The sequence below is a fragment of the Marmota marmota genome, unplaced genomic scaffold, assembly GCF_001458135.2.
Source record: "Marmota marmota marmota unplaced genomic scaffold, marMar, whole genome shotgun sequence".
In the NCBI taxonomy this organism is placed as follows: domain Eukaryota; kingdom Metazoa; phylum Chordata; class Mammalia; order Rodentia; family Sciuridae; genus Marmota; species Marmota marmota.
In genome coordinates this window covers 8,643,409-8,660,415 of record NW_026000241.1, presented here as the reverse complement: position 1 = coordinate 8,660,415, position 17,007 = coordinate 8,643,409, and the positions used below count along the sequence as shown (strand labels likewise).

The 17,007-nt window shown below is 33.9% G+C and overlaps 1 protein-coding gene across 4 annotated transcripts in view; it reads right to left on the bottom strand.

Moving 5' to 3' along the window:
* The window catches only part of Setd2 (SET domain containing 2, histone lysine methyltransferase), a 106,507-nt gene that overhangs the window by 50,965 nt on the left and 38,535 nt on the right, over window positions 1–17,007 (bottom strand). For all 4 annotated transcript variants that reach the window (XR_007344350.1, XM_048795195.1, XM_048795196.1 and 1 more), the window contains exons 9-12: window positions 14,134–14,260; window positions 5,861–5,995; window positions 5,001–5,120; window positions 2,969–3,631 (exon numbers count right to left, since the gene is read on the bottom strand). Coding sequence is in view for 3 of the 4 variants with exons in the window: in XM_048795195.1 (XP_048651152.1) it covers window positions 2,969–3,631; window positions 5,001–5,120; window positions 5,861–5,995; window positions 14,134–14,260 (1,045 nt within the window). In the remaining variant the exon portion in view is untranslated. The remainder of the gene's footprint in view (window positions 1–2,968; window positions 3,632–5,000; window positions 5,121–5,860; window positions 5,996–14,133; window positions 14,261–17,007) is intronic.

The window sequence follows — 17,007 nt, the reverse complement described above, 5'->3', positions numbered from 1 at the left end:
ATTTATTGATGATCCCTATTATAGTCTGCCTTCACAGCAAAACCAAGTATTAAGGAATGGGAAGCAATTGCTTTCAGTTCTTCACTCCATCCAGGGTAGAGAAGCCAAGTGGAGCACATGTTCAGCAATGTTATGGTGGCCCCAGGTCAGGCAGACTTGGAGTGGCTAATATAACAATCTCAAATCAATGTTTTTTAGTATGATCTTGAAATTAAGTACCAGCAACTAATATACTGCTTGGCAACAGGTGCTTAATAAAGGTTGGTTGAATAAGACATTTTCTTTTCAGCCAATGTCTACTTGAACACATAGGTGGAAGTCAGACAGAAGTAGTTAACTCTTTCAATGCCGGGATAGTACAGATGTACAGTAATCACATTAGGTCAATGTGTTTCACTAAGACATATTCAAATTTATGGGTTCCTGAGATCAGACTACTACTTAAATGCAATCTAAAGTATCTTTTTTCAAAGGACAACCATAATCAGAGTTTAGAAATCGAAGCCAGAATAAATGTTAATTAGAATGATAGAAGAATTAAGAACCAATGTGTAACACAGCACCAATTGGTAACAAAACATCACCACTCACAGTCAAGTAAAGACAGTTTCTCAGTAATGCAATTCCAGAACAAACTAGTTTGAAGAAAGGAGAATTTTATTTAATGGTTCCCTTGATGCTAAAAATAAGGATAAACCCAAAGTATGAAGAATAAGAAGAATATATTTTAAGTATAAATAAAATTTAAACCTCAAGTCAAAAGGGATCATAAACTTACTTATTACTGTAAAACTGTTTTGATCTTTCAGATAAAAGTGGGGAGGATAAGAAGAAGGGGAAGAAACAATTTGTAGGACTGAAAAATGTACCTCCAGAATGAGTTTAAATTATTCCAATTACATCTAATCAGGTTAAATATATCCTAGAGAATAATTCACACCATTATAATTACAGAAACAACCTATTACAGAGAGAAACAAAAATATTTGCTTTTTACAGAGTCTACGAAGACAGGTTTATGATGATTGTACCTCAGCTATTTAAAAATTTTAGGTCAACCAGAGATTCCCCAAGCAAAAAATTGTCTACAAACTCCCCACCATTCACTTTCCTCCTACATAACTGTGGCTATAGGGTGGTACACATCTATAATCCTAGTTAATTTGGAGGTTAAGGCAGGAGGATTCCAAGTTTGAGGCCAGCCCTGGAAACTCAGTAAGATCCTGTTTCAAAATAAAAAATTATAAGGTCAGGGGATGTAGCTTAATGGTAGAGCACCCCCAGGTTCAATCGTAGTAGAATAAATCATCTTGTATACTTGTCTCCATCACTACTTCTATTACTAAGCTACAGTTAAAATTCAGGTTCCACCGGCAACCTCCAAACACAAGAGAGACTTCTTTTAGGGACCTCTGGACTGTCACAAAGCAAGACTTAAGTAAAGGTCCACCAAGTTACCATCCTGACATTTCTTTTAACTAAATGCAATTCTCATACCTGTAGTTCACACACTGTTTCATAAGCAGACTTACTATGAACGCTTCCTTTTATATTTATAAAAAGATGAACGTGATGAAAGAGTAACATGAGTAAGAGCGCAAATCAGCAAATAAAAGCTGAAACCACACCAGACTTAAAGGGTCTCAATGTAGGAAATAGGAAGCACCATATACAATCAACAAACTATTTATTTTGTTCAGTGTAAGGTCAGTTCCAGTTTCATCAGGTCAAATCACAGTATACCTAATGGGGTGAGTTTTGTAGGTTCATCTTGCTGCAAATAAACCTGGATTGCTGGTTTATCTGACCATTTCACCTTGGGCAGAAGAAAAGAGGAACAGAAAAACAGAAAGGTAGAAAGTAACCTGTTCCCACAGGGTCCTCAAGGCCTACAGATCACTTAACACCAAAATGTTACCATGCTTCTCATATGCTCAGCTTGTTATACACTCTTGTGTTTATCCAAGACTCAGATGGGGATTTTGGCAAAGCAAACCCTGTACATCTTACTACGCTCTTTTAACAAAAGATTATATGTATTAGCCATAAGGGTCCAGGCCTTTCTATTTTTCTTTAAGATAACATCTTTTTTCCAAAGAAACAGGCATTAAAAAGTAGGTCTGGCTGGGCATGATAATACACATCTATAATCCCAACAACTTAGGAAGCTAAAGAAGACTTATGAGCTCAAAGCCACGTCTGGAAACTTAGTGAAGCCTTAAGCAACTTAGCAAGACCCTGTCTCAAAAATTTAAAAAAGGGCTGGGGATATAACTCAGTGGTTAAGTACCTCTGGGTTCAATCCCTGTACCAAAAAAATAAAAAATAAAAAGGTCTATTTCAGAAACCATGGAAATAATTAAATATCAACTAGCTCCTTAAAGTTGTTTTCTAAAATAAAAATTCATGTTCATTTTTGATGAAAAATTGCTAAATTTCTTTGGTTTTCCAATAAATTTTATTTTTTAATTAATTTTATTTTTTTTCATTTCAAAAAGATTTCAAATAGAATCACAAGTTTGTTACTCAAGTGGTTATTATTTTTTTAATATTTATTTTTTAGGTGTAGATGGACACAACACAATGCCTTTATTTTTATGTGGTGCTGAGGATCGAACCCGGGCCCCACCCGTGCTAGGCGAACGCTCCCCCGCTGAGCCACAATTCCAGCCCCTACTCAAGTGATTATTAATTTTGCTTTTCATGTAAAGAGCATTTGAATGACTTAAGAAATTAATGTGATATGCTTTTAATGAGGGAAAAGGGGGAACTTCTATATTGGCTGCTATGACTCCTGCCAAGACTTAAATGATAGTTCAGACACATTTATCATTAGCTGATAGTAAGAGAGATGGTATTCCATTTTTTAGAAATACACATGACTAGAAAAGTAGACAATTCAACTTAAGTTTACAGAACTCTACAACTAAATAATTCAAGTTAAAGTGAACATAAACTGTTTTCTTACCTTCAAATCTTTCCAACTGTCCAGTAGTTTGGTGGCCAAATCACTTATATCCACTGTTTTATCTGGTTGTTCTTGGCTCCTCTCACTCTCCACATCAGACACACCCTCCTCTTCATCTTGGGATGGTGTTTCTTCTGCAATAGGTTCTTCTAGTTTTGAACCATTATTCTCTTTGAGCTCTATCTCAGTGTCAGCCTCTGGTTCAGATGTGCATAGCTTACTGGCCTCCACGGTGGTTTCACTCTCTACTTTGGACTCAAGCAGCTGTTGTGGTAGTAGCTGTTGTGATTGCAACTCTTCTTCATCCTCTAGAGTGACATTTTCTAACTGATCAAGGTCCTCTTTGCCATCCTTGCCTTCTAGCTCACTGGTTGCATCAGAGATTGCACTGTCCATGCTATTTTCACTTATAATTTTAAGTCTGCGAAACATGAGTTTCTTGGGAGTGTCTGTGTCAGCTTCTGTGCTCAGCTTGGTGGAAGGATCAGGTGTATTGAGTGGTGTATGAGCACGTGATGTATTCTCACTAGAATACCCATCTCCTTCACTCAGCTGAGGTACAGCAGTCTTTGTCTGAGACCAACGTTGAATAATTGGAAGTACTTTGCTTTCCTCCAACATATTTTTAGTAGGAATGGGCAAATGTTCCAAAGTCTTTATAATCTGATTAAACATAATTAAAAAAAATCATATCACTTTGTACAGATGACCTTTCAAACCTCTGGATGGGACTCAGCCATTTCTGCAGGAGTACTACATTTTTGTAGTCTTACTAAATTAAGATGTTAACTCTATGTAAACATAGATGACTTTAACATAACTATTTAAGATAATACTATTTTCCTTTAGAAAGGAAGGAAAACTATTTAATTAAGTCTAATCCACAAGAATAAAATGCAGAGAAGATGACTACTCACAACATTAAATGGGACTGAATAATATTCTCGCCAGTAGTTCCCAAACCTATGTAGCTTTTTAAAAAATATATACACTACTAGATCTTAACCCGAATACTGTTTTTTATAAAGTTCCCCAACTGACTGTAATAGAGGCTTAGGAAACATGTAACAACATATATTTAAATGATGTCTCACATTACTTCCTCAACCTTTGCTGATAAATAGCTATCTAGCAGGAAGAGACACTCTCTTCAATCACAGACACATCCCCCATTCTGAAATCCAAGAATTTCTACCAAAGTACTCTCTAATGTAGTTCTACAGAAACCCCAGGGAAGAAGGATGGAGGCAAGAATAATTACCTCGTTGTTTTTTGGTTCTAAAAGTGTTTTATTAAATAGATGATCAGAAATTATGATTTTTAAAAAACAATGCATCAAATTAGAAATTTCATGGAAGGTGTAAAAACTACAACTCCACTAAACAATAATACTAATCAATCTTACTTTAGATCTTTTAATAGACTTATTTGCTTCTCAGAATGTCCTTATTCTTGTAATCCAGAATTTAGCTCTTCACCATTTTTTCAGAACCCCAGAATAAAAGTTGTATATCATTTCCCATCATTTAAAACTATGATCTTAGCAACAAACTGATCATTCACTTAACTACAGTATCATATCTTGCTGTTATAGTTCCCAGCTACATAGTACCAAACTTTAAGTAGATATCACAGGGAAAATCAGAGGGCAAACTCACAAACTAGCAAGAAATATGAAAGGTTATGGTTTGAGAAATGATATGAGGGTAATAATTTTTATTAATTAATGCCAATGGTAAGTATAGTATGAAATTCATAATCCCTGATGTTACCACATATCCTTAACCTGAGCAATCAATATGACCGTTTTAAGAAATAAGCAAGTTGGATGTAGTGGTGTATATCTATAATCTCAGGGACTAAAGAGGCTGAGTGAGGCAGGAGGATCACAAGTTCAAGACCAACCTTAGCAACTCAGTGAGACCTTGCCTCAAAATAAAAAGTAAAATGGACTAGGGGTATAGCTCAGTGGTAGTTTAATCTTCAGTACTGGGAAAAAAAAAAAAAAAAGGCAGGATAAATGTAAACTGACCTCTTCTTGAAGTTTCTGGTTACTTTCCCGGCCATCACCAAGCTCTGCCATCCAAATCCACAATAAAGACAGCCCATGACGTTCCAGAAAAGATTTCAGACAGGACTGTGAGTGTGTGTTCTTTCATGGTGAAAGAGAGGAGGATGCAGGATAATGGGGAGGTAATACCAGAGAGAGTGTTAAAGAAGGCCATGGAGAGGACCAAAGAGTTCATTTATATTCATAAAACACACACATACACACACAACAGAAATATACAACTAACAAATGCTTTAAAGTAATGGAGTACATTTTTTTTCTGATATGTAAAATGTATGCCTTTCTGATAGAAAACCTGGAATTACCTAAAAAGTAGGAAATTATAAAAAGATCATTTATGATGAAATTCAAGTCTGAATGACTAAGGAAAAAATTGTCATCTACTATTTTTACTGAAAAAACAAAACCACAAAAATTAGTCTTTAAATCATTTTCTTTTTTCTCTTTCGGATGCTTTCTTTTGTTATTTTTTTAAAAAAATCATTCTTTTTTATCATTCGATTTCTTATGGCATACTTAATAAACTAGAATAAATGAGATTACTGTTAAAATTTCTTGCTTTGAGACCATACACTAAAAATAACTAGAATAGGAATAATGTGGGGATTGTGCCATGAAAAAGTGAGAAAGTGCCATGAAGAAGAGAAAGCTCTACTAGTAATATTAAACTCTTCAGTCATTTTTAAGAGTATAAGGTTTCAAAGTCATACAAAACTTACAAATCCATTAAAAAAAACAAGACTATTTTCATTAGCTGGATTATAGTTTAAATGTTTCACCCAAATTCAGAAATAAATAGTAAATTAATATTAAGTGTTCACCTGAATGAGCTCAAGGCAGGTAAGTTTCTGCTCCAAAGTTTCAATTCGAACCATTAATCGTGATAAACTGAGTACCTGGTTTTTATCAGAGAGACCTTCACCATTTTCCATCAGTGCTTCTAGCTCTCCATCTACCTACCACAGCAAAGAAAAATATCTGGTTATTTAAAAAAATAAAACAAACAAACAAAACAAAACAAAACCTCGCTAACAATAAAAGTAAAAAAAAAAAAACCTCGCTTAACAATAAAAGTACCTGAAAATATGCTCAGTCTCACCAGTAATTAGGAAAATGAAAGTAAGACCACATTAGGAAATATTATTAGACTAGGGAGGGGAAAAAAATTTGATACTACCAAGTCAAAAAGTGATGAAAATCTAAATTGGTAAGACCAATCTGAAAAGCATTTCATTCATCCATCAGATATGTATCAAAAAATGCAGGTAATGAGATCTGGGATTTGATTTAGATTAAAAATAAAGATTTATAAGATCTTAATAAAAATAAGCTTTGCAGAGATTTTTATAACTGATATGAAAATGTAGACTATGCAAATTATTGCAATAAACTTTTAACACTTGTAAATATGAAATAATCTTAGTCACTTTTAATTATAAAAATCTCATGTTCTTTTACAGAAAACTTTAAAAGTGTAAGGAATAAAATCATCCAGGTGCTGATAATTCTTTGACATATTATTTTACAACCATTTTTCTAGGGGTATTTACACTGGCCTATAATTTTCTATCATGGTTTTATATATATTAAGACATAGGCATGTTCTTATAAAATTAAAAACATTTGAAGAACTGATTTTTTAATGTGTGCATATTTTTTCAATGGTACTGAAAGAGCATGAGTTAGGGGAGAAAGTACCAGCTATACATAGGTATGACTCTCAGCTCAGGCAATAATTGGCTTTGGACCTAGATTAATCCTTTTACCTATGCAAAAATTTACTCATGATATAACTATTAACCTATGTGAAATAAGACAGCAATATCACTTTTGCAGATTTTAATATATTTATATAAAATATACTTAAACCATTCATCACTATGCCAAGTACTTAATATATACTAAATAATCATATAATTCATCTACCATATTTTAGCACTTTCATATTGTGAGAAAATATTAAATTTTCCTTTGCTATAAAAAATATAATTAAGTCAAATATAATTTTAGGTGCAGGAGAATTTACAATAAAACCAGACAGGAAAAAAACTGCCAAATTATACTAGATGAAAAGTACTATAGGAAAAAAAAAAACATTAGTTGGAAAAATATTTGTATCCCCTTTGGCTCAACAATTCCTCTTTAAAAGAAAAGAGCCACAGATGCATATGAAAGCTCACTGAAGCAACATTCATAATAGCAAAACACTGCCAATAATATGTGGTCTGACTGAATATAAACTGGTGTTTTCACTCAATGGACTATAATTCCTCAATGAAAGAAATCAAGTGCAGCCAAATGCAACAATATCCACTGGTCTTGTAAAAAGGTGAGCTTCAGAAGATTACATGCTAATATTAAACCATTTTTGTGCATCTTGAAATATGCATTTTTGGGATAAATACATAGAAAATTGATTTTTAAAAAAGCAAAGGAGTGAGACACAATTACAAGTGGTCAACTTTGAGGGGCTACACAAGGAAAAAGAAGCGGAAATGTTCACAAAGGTTTACTTCCAAACTATGCTTTGTAATCTACATATATTCATTGGGCACTTCAGATTTAAATATTATGCTTAAATAACAGTGACAGTTGGGTGTGGTGGTAAATTCCTGTAACCCCAGCTATTTGGGAAGCTGAGATAGCAGGATCCCAATCTGAAAAACTTAAAGACTCTGACTCAAAATGAAAAATAAAAAGGATTAGGAATGTAGTTCAGTGGTAGAACACACCTGGATTCAACTCCCTAAATAAATAAATAAATTTATATTTACTAAAAATAATTTTATTTATGGTTCACCACCTCCCCAAAAGCACCTGTGATAACTAAAAGTAAACATAAAAATGTAAGAATTAGGATATATTTTAATAAATTATTGATATTGAAAATATACGTATATGCACAAGTATATAGCACTTGAAAACTTATTCAGTTAAATATTAATCAGTCCAAGATAGCATTTATTCTTTAAGACAGATGGACAGATGGTCTCCAACTTATGATGGGGCTAGGTCCAGATAAATCCATCGTAAGTTCAAAACATCGTTCAGTCAAAAATGTATTTCATACACCTTACCTACTGAATTTCATACCTTGGGATATAGTATACTATAGAGTATCAGTTGTTTATCCTCATGATTAAGTGGCTGACTAGGAGCTGTGGCTTGCTATAGGTGCCCAGCATCAGAAGAGTATAGAATTGTATATCACTAGCTGCCAGAAGAGATCAAAGTCGAAAAATTGTTAAGTTGAAATATCATTAAGCTGGGGACCATCTGTAATTAATATTTTTGCCCATGAACTATCTTGAAGGAATTCAAGAACTACTTTACATACTTTTTGATGAAATAGACCATATATACATATATATAATATATATAAAAAATATATATATACACACACACACACATACACACACTGTATTAGCAAACAAATAGATTTAATAAAACAGTAAGTGAGCAACACCTGTATATATAACTATTACCCAGCTTAAGACAAAAACAAAAACTGGAATACTGTCAGCATTCCATAAATGCTCCATGCATCCTTCTAAGTTAGAACACCTCTCCTTCCTATGCTCTAGAAATAATTTATTTTGCATGTATGAATATGTAACAACAGGGGCTGGGGTTATAGCTCAGCAGTAGAGAGCTTGCCTCGCACGTATGAGACATTGGATTCGTTCCTCAGCACCACATAAAAAATAAATAAATAAACATATTGAGTTCATCTTTAAAAACTCTTAAAAAAAGAATATGTTGCAACAAATCCCACAACTATAATAATTATAATGCACCAATTAAAAAAGATATAATTTAATTTATCTTAACTTTTTAGGTGAAAGTTCTTTAATTTCTTTATAGATTTACTACTATAGGTTTCTTTCACTCAACCTTATGATTTAAGAATCATCCATGTTGTAGCATGCAGCCATTTTCATGACTATTTTTTCCATTATATAATTATAGTATAATTTATCCATTTCTAATGTTAAATGTTTCTAATGTTAATGATTCAAACTTTTCTGATATTCTAAGCCATGCTATGATTTCTGATGGATATTATATCTTCTCTTTGGTTACACACCCAATGAGTACAAATTCTGGCTCAATATGGTACACATACATTCACCTTTTAGTAAATAATGCTGAAGTGTTTTCACCCACCACAAGCAGTGTATGAGATCGCCTGTCAAAATTATGCATGATAAAACTTAATTTCTATCAATCTGGCAAGTGTGTAAATAGTACTTTTAATTTGTACTCCCTTACTAATAAGGTTGAACATATTTCCATATTTATTGGCTATTCAGATTAGTGAATTATCTGAGGAAGTTGTCTATTTTTCTTATGTTAGTTGTTTTTTCTTACTGATTAGTAGGGACTCTAATATGTGTATTCTGGACATCTGCTGAAAGCAAATATTTCCTCTCCTTCATATAGCTTGTCACCATCTTTATTATATAAATCAGTAATTAATTTGTTTCATAAACTCAACAGAGACTAAGGGAAGTTTAAAAATATCTCATTTGCAATTTCAAACTATAAGCAACAAATGACATTGGGTCATAATAGACTTATACTTTCAGCAAGTATTTAAACACCTAGTGTGTGACATACCTAACAGGATAATCACGTTGTAAAAGAATTTATAGTTTTGTTAAGGACCTATATATATGGGTACATTTATAAGGGCAAAGATTTTTTTTTTTTTTTTGTACTGAGGATCGAACCCAGGATGCTTAACCACTGAGCCACATCCCCAGCCCTTTTTTATATTTTATTTAGTGACAGGGTCTGAGTTGCTAAATTCCTCGCTAAGTTGCCTAGGCTGGCTCTGAACTCGTGATCCTCCCGCCTCAGCCTCCTGAGCCACTGGGATTACAGGCGTGAGCCACCACACCTGGCTAGGGCAAAGTTTTTTTTTTTTTTTTTTTTTTTTTTTAATGCTTACCAATCAAGACTATTATTCAGACTATTATAATGCAATCATTACTCAAACATTTTTATTAATATTTTTATACATGCAAAACTATATTCTAAACTGTTGCTATCTTGTCCTTTCCATGGCTTTTCTATTTTTTAACTAAATCTTTTTTTTATAAATACCTTTATTCTATTTATCCATTTGTATGTGGTGCTGAGGATTGAACCCAGGGCCTCACACATGCTAAGCAAGCACTCTACTGCTGAGCTATAGCCCCAGCCCCCTTTCCATGGCTTTATCAAGGCTCACTCTTGGGAATTCAAGAGATGCTATTTATATGATTTTGCTCAACTGAAACTGCAGAATTCAAAATCTAGACAAACAATAGGGAATTTCAGCAGGAAATAACGCAAGTAAAATTAAACTAGTATTAAAATCTTTATTAGAGTTAAGGTCAAATGATCTTTTACACCATTCTAAGAACCTAGGTTCTTTCTGGGTAATTCCTCTATGACAGCAAAGGTTTACCCAAAATATGCATTCTCTGAACAGAGTAACTTCAAATTCACATGTGGAGTAACCTATGATTACTGGATACAATTTATATCTAATTCAGTTCATAAGCACCAAAGCCTATCCTGAAATGGACACACCATTACCATCATATAAACAAAGAAACCAATCACTGGAATACCTAGATCTGAGTTCTCTGGAGTTGTCCTTAAATCTTGTCAAGGCCTCAGTAAGCTAACTGATAAAGGTAATAATGGGTATAGTATTGCCTATGAATCATAACAGTACATGACCGATTCCTACCAAAAAGAAAACAGTTTTTAAAATGTGTTTATTATATAAGTTCTGAAAACAGAAAACAGCCACTGGAAAGTTCTTATGAAGATGCGAACTAAGGTCATGTCTAATGACTATTTTACGGCTATTCTGGTAAACTGTCAATCACATGAAACTAGAGTTAACAACAAAAGCAATCTTTATGGAATTTAAAGAAAAAATTCCTGAAATAGTCAAATCAAGAAGGCTAAGTAAGAAGCTGGGCATGGTGGCATTCTCCTATAATTCAGTGGTTCAGGAGGCTGAGACAAGAGGACCAAGAGTTCAAAGTCAGCCTCAGCAAAAGCAAGGTGCTAAGCAATTCAAGGAGATCCTGTCTCTAAATAAAATACAAAATAGGGTTGGGGATGTGACTCAGTGGTCAAGTGCCTCTGAGTTCAATCCTCAGTAAACCACCCTTTCCTCCCCCGCCCTCCCAAAAAAGAAGGCTAAGGACACCACAGTGATGTATACATCTTTTTCCCCATTGTTAAGGATCACTGAACCCAGGGTGTTGGTCATGCAAGGCAAGAACTCTACCAATGAGCCATATCTCTAGCCCCCATATATCTCTAGCCCCCATGTATATATCTTATTTAAAAAACATGCAAAAGAGACATAAACATTCACTGTTGCACTGGAAAATTGGAAACGTAAGTGTCCATCAGTAAAATATGTAAATAAATTGTTAAACAATGAAAAACTTTATGGCAATTACAAATAGGGGTTACTTAGGAGGCTGAGGCAGAAGGATCACAGCCTAGACAACTTAGCAACACCAAGTTTCAAAAAAAAATTTTTTTTTAAAAGGGCTGGGCACATACTTTCACGGTACAGTGCTTGCCTAGCAAGTTCAATCCCTGGGTTCAATCACCAGTACCAATAAATAAGTAACTATTATTTACATATGTATGTAATTTTTATCTATTTGTATCAACATTGATCAAATTCAAAAATAAGAGTAAAAAACAAAATGTGGATATATATTATGAATATATATATACACACACATTTTAAAAAAATATTTGTTTTTTAGTTATAGTTGGACACAATACCTTTATTTTATTTATTTATTTTTATGTGGTGCTAAGGATTGAATCCAGGGCCTCACACATGCTAGGTGAGCACTCTACCACTGAGCCACAACCCCAGCCCCAGTGCTTTATCATTTCTAAAAAACTCTGCAACTCAATATTTTAAAACACAGAAATACTGACTAATATGGACACAGTTTTCTCAGAGGTGAGAAGCAATGGGATTGTTCTCTAGTCAACTACACTGTAGCATAATAGTTAAGATCAGAGACATGAGGTGATCTTATAAACTCCATGCTTCAGTGTCTCATCTGTGAAAGGGGGAAAATGACCATATCTAATTTAAGAGTTAATTAAAAGAGTCAATAAGTCAAGTACCTGGCATACAGCTATACCATATATGCTCTCTAAAAAGAAAACTGAAGTAAACACAGTACTCAAAAAAACATTTGTGGGCTGGGGTTGTAGCTCAGTGGAAGTGTGCTTGCCTAGCATGTGTGAGGCACTGGGTTTGATTCTTAGTACCACATATGAATAAATAAAATAAAGGTCCATCAACAACCAAAAACAAAAAATAAAAAAACATGTGTTCATCTTAGGTGGTAAAAAATATGGGTATTTGTCATATACTGTCCTTTTCTGCATTTTTAAGTAGCCCTTTCCAATGTTTTGTGCTAACCATATCTTCTTATAGAATTCAGACTTTTTATAATTCCCTAAAGTTAATTTGCACTTACTGACATCATCTCTTACTCATCATACTTTCAGCATACTCGTGCTTTATCTCCATATCTACACAAATAAAATTGTCATTTATAATTCTTAACAGTATTGGTTTCTCCAAAATCCAAGAATGAGTCAATTTCATGAGAAACATTGCTGACTAATGCCCTAAACTTTAGCTCCTGCACAGCCCTTCAACCAAGATTCATACATTTGGGGATCAGCCTTTAAAATACGCTTCCTTTTTTTTTTTTTTTTTAATGGACCCAGTCAGGTATACAAAGATTATACTTTTTTAAGAAAACAGGGCTCTAGTAAAGGGGTCCTCAAAATAAAAAAAGAAGAAGCTGGGTGCAGGGGCATGCGCCTGTAATCCCAGTGGCTTGGGAGGCTATGGCAGGAGGTTCAAAGCCAGTCTCAGCAATTTAGAGGGGCACTAAGCAAGTCAGTGAGACCCTGTCTCTAATAAAATACAAAAAAGGGCTAGGGATGTGGCTCAGTGGTTAAGTGCCCTTAGGTTCAATCCTCAGTACCTGCTCCCCCTGCCTACCCCCCCTCCAAAAAAAAGAAGATAGTAATTTGGGCTTTTATGATTTTGTTTTCATTTTATTTTGAAACAAGGTCTATGTTGCCCAGGCTGGACTGGAACTGGTGATCCTCCAGCTTCAATCTCCCAAACAGCTGGGATTATAGATCATGTCCAGGGCAGAAGGAGAAATCTTTAAAAACAATTCAAAGTCCTTGTCCCAGTTGAGAGTCCTTTTAGTAATACGATACTATCCTTACTCATCAGGCGAGACAGGTGTTTTTCAAAAAAATTGGAGGGGGAAAACATATCAACTACTGTTTCATTAAATGAAAAGACCATCTGAGAAAACTCCTTTCTTGGGTTGTCTATTCCACTGGGTATAGTGGCTCATGCTTATAATTCCAGTTACTCAGGAGGCTGAAGCAGGAGGATCGCTTAAGCCCAGGAGTACAAGGCAAGCCTGGGCAACATACAAGTCTCTCATCTCAAATAAATAAATAAATAAAGTTTAAAAAATAAAAAATAAATAAAGTTTAGGGCTGGGGTGTAGAGCTCAGTGGTACAGCACTTGCCTAGCATGTATGAGGCACTGGGTTCAAGTCTTAATTAACACCACGTATAAATAAATAAATAAAGGCCCATCAATAATTAAAATAATGTTTAAAAAAAAAGAAGTTTAGAGTTCCAAACAGATGACAAGTGTATAATAAATAATTAGAAATACATAGACTTAAAAATAGAGTCCTACACAGAATATGATAGGACAGTATATAACAGAAAAGACAAATATTTTATTTGTATTGAATTTTACAGGTTCTGAATATCTATTAGCTCTGGTATTTTCAAGATTACTTCAATAGTTCTCAGTTCCCAACTCTAATCTCTAAGAATCTGAAATAAAAATAGTCAATCACGCCTCTTATCTAGTAATATCTCTTTTGATCCTGGATTTCTCAGTAAAGTAGTATGATTTTTTTAAACTTCAATCAGAAAAGCTATTTATCTTCTTAAAAATTTTTACTATGAAAGTTGAAGGAAAGATGGAACACTTACTGAATCCTTCTTACGAGATCGTTCCTTCTTCATTTTCCCTCCTGCTGCTCTGATGCTAACTCTGTTTTCTCCTCCCAGATAACCCCGGCAATTAGCTGACCCACAGAAACATTTCTGAGCTTCTTTGCTGTTCAAAGAGCACAGAAAAGAAGTCAGTTATATTGAAGTAAACTGTATAAAAATGTCAACAATATAACAATTACATATAAGAATCATACAGATCTAAAGGAAATTAAAACAAAGAGAAAAAAATGGTTAGTTTTAAGATACTCCAACAAACTTGCTACTAATAGAAGTGCCTAAAACTAGCTCTTAAAAATATTCATTCTTGGGGCTGGAGTTTGGCTCAGTGGTAGAGTGCTCGCCTGGCATGTGTGAGGCCCTGGGTTCCATCCTTAGCACGGCACATGAATAAAAAGATCCATTGACAACTAAAAATTATTTTTTAAAAAATTCATTCTTCTTCCAGTCTTCTTTTACTTGTTACACAAAACTAGGCAACAAGTTAAAGAGTGATTTCTCCATTTAATGAGAATACTAATTTTTGAAAATAAGAAATCATACATATTTGGGCTAAGAACAAAATTGCTTATATAGCTAGGCAACTATAACAAATGTAAATGTTTAATTGGCACATAAAACAAATAAAATGGATTATTAAACCAAGTATAAAATGATTACATGATACTCAAAAAGGAAATACTTCATCATTAAAAGTTATTACCATATAAGAATGATACACTGTAGTAACAAGTACAATAATCAATTGTAACCATGGAGGTAAGGGAGAGTGATAGAAAAGAACACAGAAGCAAGTCTATAGGCTTGGGCAGAAACTACCTATGCAACTGAAGACAACATAAAGGAGCATCCAAAAAGTAAACTGACTTTAGTATAAGACCTTAACAATTAGAGACACAAAAATAAATTATTCAATAAATCAAGTAGGGATTTACAAAGATCACCTAATGTCCAGATTCCTTTTCCTCAAAGAGAATAGACAATACAAGTACAGAGGGAAAGAATAGAGTCCTACACAGAATATGATAGGACAGTATATGACATAAGAAGCAGACAGTTAGAATAGAAAATGGCCATCTGGCATTTGTCCTGGTTTATAATCAAATAATCAGTTGCAGAGTTCACTAAGTTCTAAAACATGAAGCATGAAATATCTGAAGGAATATCTGAAACAATTTCACCACGAGAATAGCAATTATTGAAACCAAATTGGACAAAGTAGAGGAATTAAATTTTTTTCATATGGCAGCACTCAAAGGACTAAATATGAAAAAAAATTCTCCAAGGGGCTGGGGATATAGCTCAGTTGGTAGAGTGCTTGCCTCGCATGCACAAATCCCTGAGTTCAATCTCCACCACCAAAACAAACAAAAAACCTCTCCAGCTATGTCTATTTTAGTATAAAAACCAGAAGCTACCAACTTACACAGGTATAATGGGAGGGGGGGTTTAATAGAGTTTTGTACCTTATTTGAAATTTCCACCCTTTTAACTACTGGTTTCTTAATAATCAGAAATCATCTTGTGCAAGGCACAGCCCTCAAAACCCAGAGAAGAAAAAAAACCGAAGACAAAAGGAAACAATTGTAATATCAGCCTTTTGGGATGTATATCTAGATATTAAGAACATTTTCTAAAAACATTCTAAAAACAACCATAATATCATCATAAAAATAACCATAATATCCTTAATAACATCAAATATCCATTAGGTATTCAAATTTTCCCTATTATCTCAAATACCTTTTAACTAATTTATCCCAAACATTATAATTGTGTCACTCTCTTTTTCTTGTGAATTATTTAAAAAGCCAAACCATTTGTTCTACAATTTCCCAAAGTCCATATTTTGATAAATACATCTCGTAGTTCCCATTTCCTGTATTTTTCTACAAATGTGTAAGTTAGAACTAGAGATCTAATTCAGAGGCAAAATTTCTTTTAGTAAAACAATTTCACATTTAGCACTGTGTCCTTTCATCAAGAGACACAAAAAACTAAGCCATAGTGGCACATGCCTACAATTCCAGTAACTCAGAAGGCTAAGGCAGGAAGATCCACAAGTTCAAAGTCAGACTCAGTGAGTAAGATCCTCAGCAACTTCTCTGTTTCAAAATAAAAAACAGGAACTGGGGGATGTAGCTCAAAGGTAAAGCACACTTGGGTTCAACCCCCAGTACCAAAATTAAATAAATAAATAAAGGCACAATTAGTAGAGTCTGTGTTTGATATTGGTAGCCACTGATAATGACTATTCCAATCTATTAATTTGTTTAGGTGTTGCAAAAAATTATAACACTGTTCTTAATTCAATAACTAGAGAACATCTATAAAAGGCAAGATGAATGCTTGACTTTTCTCTCTACTATTTTTATTTATTAGACTATTTAAATTTTTTATTTTTTGCAATACTGGAGATGGAAACCAGGGTCCTGTGCATGCTAGGCAAAGGCTCTACCATTGAGCTATATCCCCAACCCTTTTTATTTTGAGACAAGATCTTGCTAATTCCCCAGACTAGCCTTGAATCTGTGATCTTTCTGCTTCAACCTTCCAAATCACTTGGATTACAGATGTGTGCCAACACACCCAACTCCCTCTTTTATTATTTTTTTAGTATTTATTTTTTAGTTGTAGTTGGACACAATACCTTTATTTATTCATTTTTATGTTGTGCTGAGAATCAAACCCAGGGCTGTGCACTTGCTAGGCGAGCGCTCCACTCCACCACTGAGCCACAACCCCAGCCTGTCTCACTTTTATTTTTAAACTAGTTTTCAAAGTCATGAATTAGTTCTTTCAATTATGACTAACTGTAGTTGCTTTTTTTTTTTTTTTTTTTTTTTTTTTTTA